This window comes from Lepidochelys kempii, chromosome 6, assembly GCF_965140265.1.
Source record: "Lepidochelys kempii isolate rLepKem1 chromosome 6, rLepKem1.hap2, whole genome shotgun sequence".
NCBI classification, from domain to species: domain Eukaryota; kingdom Metazoa; phylum Chordata; order Testudines; family Cheloniidae; genus Lepidochelys; species Lepidochelys kempii.
Window position 1 is genome coordinate 105650531 of NC_133261.1, and position 9008 is coordinate 105659538.

General features: G+C 43.2%; 1 protein-coding gene across 1 annotated transcript; it reads right to left on the minus strand.

Moving 5' to 3' along the window:
- Window positions 1-1967: 1967 nt before the first annotated feature.
- On the minus strand, window positions 1968-8383 carry LOC140913905 (alpha-1-antitrypsin-like). The gene is made up of 4 exons (XM_073350713.1): window positions 7711-8383; window positions 6915-7185; window positions 4099-4246; window positions 1968-2171 (listed from the first exon to the last, which is right to left on the minus strand). Exons 1-4 carry the CDS (start codon window positions 8381-8383, stop codon window positions 1968-1970), a joined length of 1296 nt encoding a protein of 431 aa, XP_073206814.1.
- Between the last annotated feature and the right edge of the window lie 625 nt (window positions 8384-9008).

The window sequence follows — 9008 nt, forward strand, 5'->3', positions numbered from 1 at the left end:
AAAATTTCAGGTCCCAATGTTTCTTTAGTCAGTAACAGTCGCAATAATGCAGTTAACGTTTGGAAAGGCAGTTCCTCAGACAGTATCTGCATTTTGTATGTGAGTCTGTGTTACTTCTGTGAGTTTAAATGTAGTTTAGAAGTCCCTAAGAAAGTTCCATGGCCTTAGTGTGCTGCACAAGAACAGGTGTTGTGGAGTTATAATTTGTCGCCACCTTCCTCTGTTTTAGAGTAAAGACTAACAAGATAGCTAGAATATGTGACGACAGAGGTGAACTGTTGGTAGGCAAAACGAGAACTTTTGGAGAGAATAAGGCAGGTCAACAGTGGAAATTTTTGGCGGTATAATAATATCCTTTAAGGGTGTGAATTTTTATAAGATTTAATAACATACCAGCAAAAAGCCCTTGTGTGGACACAGTTATACCAGCAATTTTTTGCTGCTACAGTTTATTTCATTTGGGGAAGTAGCATAAGCTATTCTGGCCAAAAAAACCCACCTCTTTTGCCTGTATACGCTGTCTCCACTGCGGGTGGAGGTTTGCATATGCGGAAATGCCGGTAATAGCTACTATACTGACAAACCCTTTCTTGTGCAGACCGAGGCTTGGCTATATGAGGAAGTTAGTGCACAATAAGCTAGGGTGTGAATTTAAAGTGCACGGTCTTCTCCTCTCTAACTCTCTGTGGAATGACACTCCTCCAGTGCACTGAGTGCCCTCAGTTAGCTTAGAACGCTTCCAAAGGGCATTAAGCTAATGCCCACAAAGGAATGCTTAGGGCAGGTCTACACTTAAAATGCTGTATCAACGCAGCTGAGCTGCTGCAGCACTTAAGTGAAAAAGCTCCTAGGCTGACAGGACAGAGCTCTCCTGTTGGCGTAGCTAATCCACCTCCCCGAGAGGTGGTTGCTATGTCAACAGGAGAAGCTCTTTCACCAACATAGTGCTATCTACATAGGGAGTTAGGTCAGTATAACTACGTCACTCAGGGGCATGGATTTTTCACACCCCTGAGCAATGTAGTTACAAATGACATAGGTCTGTAGTGTAGACCTGATCTTGGTCCACAGTAAGAGTCTATACACAGGGAATTAGTGCAGAGTGCCTAGTGTGCATTACCTAGTGTACACCAGCTACTGCAGGCTTTTTCCCTGTGTAGACAAACCCCAAAAGAAAATTAACCCAGTAGCTGAATCTGCAACTTCAGACCAGCACCTGGACCCACAGTAGAAGAGACCAGACCAGGAATTCCTTGCCGTATCAAAGAACAGGATGCTGGGAACAATCATCACCAGTCAGTTAATCACGTTGATAAAACAGACTAGTCCCCCTTCCCCAAAAAATTAAGGAGTACAGGAAAGATCAACTCATCTGAGAGACTTTAGTCTTGTCTACACGAACAATTAGACCATGGCAAACTGGGGTTGCTAATCTATCCTGCCCTACCTTGCTGTGGTCTATCTGTCCATGTATACCCTGCTCACGTGTGTCAAGACTTCATTAGAGCATTCTGATCTAGCTCCCTTTGGAAGGAGCTCAAAGCACATTAACAAACTGTTAATGCATGTCAGCAGGGTGTACACTGACAGTAAGTCCACAGCAGGCTAGTGCAGGGTAGATTCACACCCCAGCTCGTGGTGGGCTAATTGTTTTTGTATCCAAGCCCTTTGTATCTTAAAGACCGCACAGGAGCCTTTCAGTAAGGACTACTTACAAAACAGGGGAAAGGAAATCAGGTTTATTTAGATTATTGGTGATTTGTTATGATGTAAGTTGTACACAGCAAGGAAGCAATATCAGCTGTTTATAGGCAAGGAAATGCTACATTCATGTTTTGTGGGTTTAGGAATGTACGTTAATAATGGTCTAAATACAGTCCCTAGCACTGTGCATGTCCTTTGCTGAATCACCTGAATTTTGCCAGCACTACGTGGAAGCACTGCACACATGATCAGCAGCTGATCACTTATTTTCCACTAGGGTTTATGATTTTCCCCAAGAAGAGGATGCTGCGGGTATGCCTATCAAAAATCATCAGCAAGAAGGGCCTGTTGAATTTAATTCGAGGAGGAGCAGAAATTTGACCAGACCTCCATGAAATTTCCACGACAGTGACTCCTGCAGCCTCAGTGCCGTTCTCATGAACATTCAATACAGCCTTGTGAATGACCTGCAAGGAAATGAAGCAAAACATTACATTGGCTATTGAGCCCTGAATAATAGCAAGAGATAAATTTGTTTATTTTTAAAACACCGTTCTTTAGAAAATCAACTGTTAAGAATCAGCTAGGATAAGGCCAAGTCTACACTGCAAAGTGTGTTGCTGGAATAGCTAGGTTGGCCGCACGTGTGAAAAACCCACACCTCCTAGCAGATATAGCAATGCCAGTGTAGAGGTAGCTAAGCTGATAAAAGTGCTTCTGTTGGCTTAGCTAACATTGAGGCGGTGTTAGTATGCTGGCAGGAAAACTCCTTCTGTTTACCCCTTTTTCCAGATCATTTATGAAGATGTTGGACATCACTGGTTCCAGTCCAGATTCTTGGGACCTCCCTCCATTCTGAAAATGGATGATTTATTCTTACTCTTTTTTTTCCCTTTTAACTGGTTACTGATCCATGAGAGGTTCTTTCCTTTTATCCCATGACTGCTTACTTTGCTAAAGAGCCTTTTGTGATGGACCTTGTTAAAGGCTTCCTGAAAGTCAAAGCACACTATACCCACTGGATCACCCTTGTGTACATGTGTGTTGAGCCCCCCACCAAAGAATTCAAAGATGTTGGTGAGGCATTATGTTGATGGTTGGCAGAATACGAGATTTTTTAAAAATAATGTTGATGGATAATATCAATGTTTATTTTTAAGCATTTTTCTATATTGATTTATTTACATTTTCATAGTTGTGCAAAATTACAAGTTTCTACGCTTTTTTCTTTTTATTCATTTACATTTTCACAGTTGCAGGAAATTATGGGCGGGGGGCCGATAATAATTATTTAGTGACAGTAAATGTTGAGATTCAAAGTGTTATCCCTTTACAACCATTGAAACACAAATCGTCAACATCACGTGTCCAAACATACAAAGTAAATATCCTTAAATCATTCTCTTACACATTCTCAAGGAACATTTTTTCTTACTCTGCCTAGCCATTAATTTAGATTATCATTGATGGAAATTTTTTTTTTCATTGGTTTGTGTGACTATGGTTAAATCGACATTTATTGATAAAAATGTAGTCCTTCCAAGTAGAGCCATGTGCGGGTACCAACTGATATCCATGGATGCAGATATTCATGGATATAAATCGATATCCACTGAACTGCAGGACTCTCCCGGGAACTGCAGCGGCGAAAGGAGCAGAACGTGGGGCTGCTGCTCCCAGGAGCTAGCGCCTAGCGCTGGCAGCTCCTCTGGGTCGGCTGTACTACCCCCAGTCGCGGCCACTGCGAGTGGGCACCAGGCTCACCGGCAGCTGTCCCTGGTCGCACTCTTGTGTTCAAGCAGCATGCCCGCCCCCAGACAGGAGATGCAGACAGCTGTGTGGAAGAGATGGGGGCAGGGCTGCAGGCAGTACAGCCACGCCGGAGGAGCTGCTAGTGTGGGGCCCCGGCTCCTGGGAGCGGCAGTCCCACGTTCTGCTCCTTTGGCTACTGCAGTTCCTGGGAGAGCTCTGTGATTCCGCAGATATTTATATCCACAGATATCTGCATCTGCGGATATAAATTTGTATCCGCGTAGGACTCTACTTCCAAGCCTATCTCTAATGAGAGTTAGAGAATATTTTGCCAAGTCCAATTTGTTACCTTTTAATAATTCTATATAATGGCCAAAATATTATTTTATTTTGTACTTGTCTTTTCCTGATGTCCTCCAGCCTCTGTACACATGTGTAATCCCTTCTAAGCATGTTAATTCTCAATTTTAGCAGAGACAGACTCTCTTTGTCCCCTTTTCTTTGTACCCACTGGTGTCGGAGTGAGTTTTGCCAATGAGTTCAATGAGAGCAGGATCAAACCCTTCAATGTTATAAAATATAAATGTAACATTTGTAGGAACAGACAAATCCATTTGTTACCATCTTTGTTTACAAACTTACTTTTGAAACCTTTAGTTCAGACTTTTCAGTGATCCCAGACAGATCAGCTTGGTCAGTGAACACATCGATCACACCCATTTTCTGAAATATCTCTTTTATGTCATAGGTACCAGAAACGGAAAATTTTGGAATGTGCAGATATATTGTTCTGTTAAAAAAGAAATACAGAAAATTTCTGGCAAATCGTCTCATTCAGAGACCACTACAGAATAGGGTCAAGTTGGTGGCACTTGTATTTTCCTCTCAAACTGTTAAAGAGTCTGCGTGCTGTATTTGACCAGCAGGTTTGAACAGTGTGTTTGAGGAAGGACTGAGTATCTATGGAAGAGAGTTCCTTGTCCAAGGCCTATATTCTCAACTATACCACTTTATGCAAGATTCTACTGTAGTTCACTCATTCTGGAGCTATTTTATGATGGCCCTGGGCCTAGTGTAGATTAGAGAAGCCTTGGTAGTATTCTAATTTCGGGCAGCAGGTTAAGGTGCTCCAACAGGCCATCTGCCACCTGGCAATTGCCAGAGTGGAGTAGTATTCTGGCCATGCCACATACAAGTCTCAACAAGTCCCCTGTCCAGGGACATAAGGAAACCTGTGGCAAGGTGTGGTGGCAAAGGTGCCCGTGCCAGATGCATACTCCCCACTATCAGGGAATTCATTGGTAAGTCTCTCAGTATCAGTATCATTAGCCCCATTTTACAAATGGAGAAACTGAGGCCATGTCTACACTATGGGTGCTACAGCAGCCTAGCTGTGGTACTGTAGCTATGGCTCTATAACCCAATAGTTAGACTCAGCCAACAGAGGCAGAAGGACTTTGTCAATCACTGTAGGAACTCCACCGCATCAAGTGATGGTAGCTAGGTTGATGGAGGATTTTTCCATTGATCTAGCTGTGTCCACACAGAGGGTTTGGTTGGCATAGCTACAGCACTTTGTGGATTTTTCATACCCCTCAGCACCAAAGCTATGTCGACCTAAATTTTAAGTGTAGACCTGGCTTGGGGCACAGAGAGATGGTCTCACAGCAGATGAGTAGCAAAGCCCAGAAAAGGACCCCAGTCATCTGACTCCCTGCTCAGTGCCTTCCCACTGGACCACACTGCCTCTGCAGTCAGTACAGAGAGTGACAACTTGGTGTGTGTAACTTAGACCTGGGTCACCTTTCCCCCCAAGTAAAACACACGGGAGGAACCTAAGTGTATGTCTACACTGCAATAAAAGATCCACAGCATGGCTGCAGCTGGCCCAGGTAGACCCTCAGGCTGATATGTCAGCTCTGAGACTCCGCAAGGTGTTGGGTCTCAGAGTCTGGACTGCAGCCACAGTCCACACACAGTCCAGTCACAGTCCACACTCCAGCTCTGCCTGAGTCCCACGAACCTAAGTCACTGACACAGGATGTGAGACTCCATGCCACGGGTTTTTATTGCAATGTAGACATACTCCTAGAACAGTGGTTCTCAACTGTGGTCCACCGCTTGTTCAGGGAAAGCCCCTGGTGCGCCGGGCCGGTTTGTTTACCTGCCGTGTCCGCAGGTTCAGCCAACTGCGGCTCCCACTGGCCGCGGTTCGCCACTCCAGGCCAATGTGGGCTGCGGGAAGGGCGGCCAGCACATCCCTCGGCCCACGCCGCTTCCTGCAGCCCCCATTGGCCTGGAGTGACGAACCGCAGCCAGTGGGAGCCGCGATCAGCCAAACCTGTGGATGTGGCAGGTAAACAAGCCGGCCCGGTCCACCAGGGGCTTTCCCTGAACAAGTGATGGACCACAGTTGAGAACCACTGCCCTGGAGGGTAAGTTTGGACTAAGGTTCCATACCCTGCCCATCACAGAACCCCCATGCTCTAGTACGTTTTCTATATAATCATCACAGGATCATTGGGAGAGCATAGTATTCTGCTTCTCACCTGGTGAGAACTCACCTAGTCCCCATGCAGACCCTGATCCTGCCACAGAAGCAACAGACTGTGTATGGCCCTCATCACTACACTACCTGAGTGCCTCACAGTTAATGAATAAATGTTATTTTCACCGTTCCCCTGTGAGGGAGGGAAGTATTATCTTCATTTTACAGATGGGGAACCTGGGCAAACATCAGATAAAGTGACCTGCCCAAGGAAATCTGTGGATGAGCCAGGAACTGAACGCAGGTCTCCTGAGTCATAGTTCAAGGTCCTATCCACTAAATCATTCTTCCCATCTGCCCCTTTTCATGAAAGGAAAGGGAAGCCTGTTCTTTAAGGGGCCCTCTGTCTGCAGATTTCAGCTGAACTATCTGCTCTTAATAGTTTGTTTTCATGTGAGATTCTGTCCTAATTTCATAGAATCATAGAATATCAGGGTTGGAAGGGACCTCGGGAGGTCATCTAGTCCAACCCCCTGCTCAAAGCAGGACCAATCCCCAACTAAATCATCCCAGCCAGGGCTTTGTCAAGCCTGACCTTAACAAAAACCTCTAAGGAAGGAGATTCCACCACCGCCCTAGGTAACCCATTCCAGTGCTTCACCACCCTCCTAGTAAAAAAGTTTTTCCTAATATCCAGCCTAAACCTCTCCCACAGCAACTTGAGACCATTAGTCCTTGTTCTATCATCTGGTACCACTGAGAACAGTCTAGCTCCATCCTCTTTGGAACCCCCTTTCAGGTAGTTGAAAGTAGCTATCAAATCCCCCCTCATTCTTCTCCTCTGCAGACTAAACAATCCCAGTTCCCTCAGCCTCTCCTCATAAGCCATGTGCTCCAACCCTAATCATTTTTGTTGCCCTCCTTTGTTGCAGTAAAACATTTCTTAATGTAGCTGTAGCTAAAAGATTACCTTTCTTTGAAGGCCTTTTTCCATTTAGACAAAGTTTTATTCATGAGAGCTTTTTCCACCTCCTTCATTTTTCCTTCATCAGGCAGAATAAACAATGCGACAGCCTTTCCGCTGTAAGGTATTTGCACCAGCCAGCAAGACAGCTCCTTATCATAGTGATGTTTGTAACTGCCCTTGCGGTACATCATATTAACTTTAACAGAGGTTTCCCCATCCACAAAAAAATCCTCTTCTTTTGTGTAAAAATAATTAAAGGGCTTTTCCCAATCGGCTTATGGCAAAAAAGAAAGAGAATGCAATTGAATATACTGCAAAAAGGAAATATTAGTATGAATCAGACTAATTCAAGTGCACTAAGCCCACAGGATCTGATCCTGCACCTTTATTTACAGCAAATTTGTTTTATAAGTTGATACACCTCTCGATTTTATGAAGCTAGGCTTTAGTGCTATTCTCTTAGATGATTAAAGGCCACTATTAACTGATAGAGTTATGAACATCATGTCTAAACTGAGCCTGTATATATCCATCAGATTAATATATGTTGCATAGAATTGTAGGTATTTGCTTCAAAATCAGTTTCTTCCACTCTTATGTGAGGAAAAAAACACATTTGCAATCTTATAGAATGACTTTCCAGATTGGAGTATTTCCCAGATAGAGCAATTAACAGGCCCAGCAATGATGACAGGGTCCCTTCATTTAAAATATAAATTGAAATTTTATTGTCCTAGATTTTAGTCAACCTTCCATAGCTCATGGTTGCAGTAAACGCCCACGTTATAACAGCTCTTACCTTTAAAGAAAACGTAGTTAATGAGAATCATTACAGTGAGTGGATCAAGATCCTGGACTAAATCAACAATTTTCCCGTGGCTTTTCTTCTCAATGTAATTATTGATCTGTTTCACAGCATTGGTAGAATTGTTAAAGTCACTAGAAAAAACTTCTGATTTATAAAAGTTTTTAACATCTTCTAAAAACTTTTTTAGTGGTTTCAGTGTCTCTCTTAGGAAAAGGGCATTTCCCATATTCAGCTGGATCTCCCTGTCTGGACGGTTTAGCGCACAAATGAGATGGCAAAAGCCTTCATGTATCTCCTTTTCCTGAGTCTTGTTCAGGTCAAAGGTGAGTCCTTTGTGAATCTGATTCAGAGTAGCTGATTTAGCCCCAAGTGCCAGCATTGCAAAGGCAGTAGAGATGCTTATGGGAGAGAAGAAAATATTTTTGTTAGCTGCCTCTGATATAACTTGCTTGTAAAATCTAAATGCGAAGTCAATATTGCTGGGGGCCAGTTTGAAGTAGGCCTTACTTTCACATGGATAAACTTCTTCAACAGGGCAATTGTGTTCCCTGGTGGATGCATCTTTATGACCATCCCAGTCATTGCGATGATCAGGCTGGCGATGACAATGACTGACTGCTTGAAGTCCAGTCAGTAACAAACACACAGAGAGGGTGGGCTTCATTTTCCTTTGGATTTATTCTGTAAAATATTTAGATTTACAGAAGTTAGTTAAGAAAAGTATTCCTTTTTTCCTGTGTACTATGAGATCTGTTGCTTACTATTCAGTGATTAACACCTGTCATGGAATCCACTGGAGCTACACTATGGATGAATTTGTCCCACTGATATCACATTCCAGGCCAGTTCATAGAACTCACCTTTCCAAGACACAAATGTTTGTATATGGCCTTTTTAATCTGTCACAAAGAGCCAGAACTAATGACAGCAGGGCATGGATCTAGAAACAGATTCCTTTCTCAAAAATGTAAAAGGCTCACTTTCAAGATTTCACATTTCAGATGCCAATAACTCTCAGAAGAAATATATGCTTCCTGATAAATTTGTTATGAGATCACATGCTCTCTCAAATGAGATAGCTTAGATCGTATTAAGGTTCATATAAACTTGCAAAAGACTGAAAACTTTCAGAACACCTTTTCCCAGTAAAACTTGGATTACAAACAGAATTTACTTTTATAATCTACACTTCAGGATTGCTGTTGCTGCTATATTTGCTTCCACAGTTTACCAAGTCATTATAAACTGCTAATTCAATAAAAATATGCTATAAAACACAAGGTGCAGTG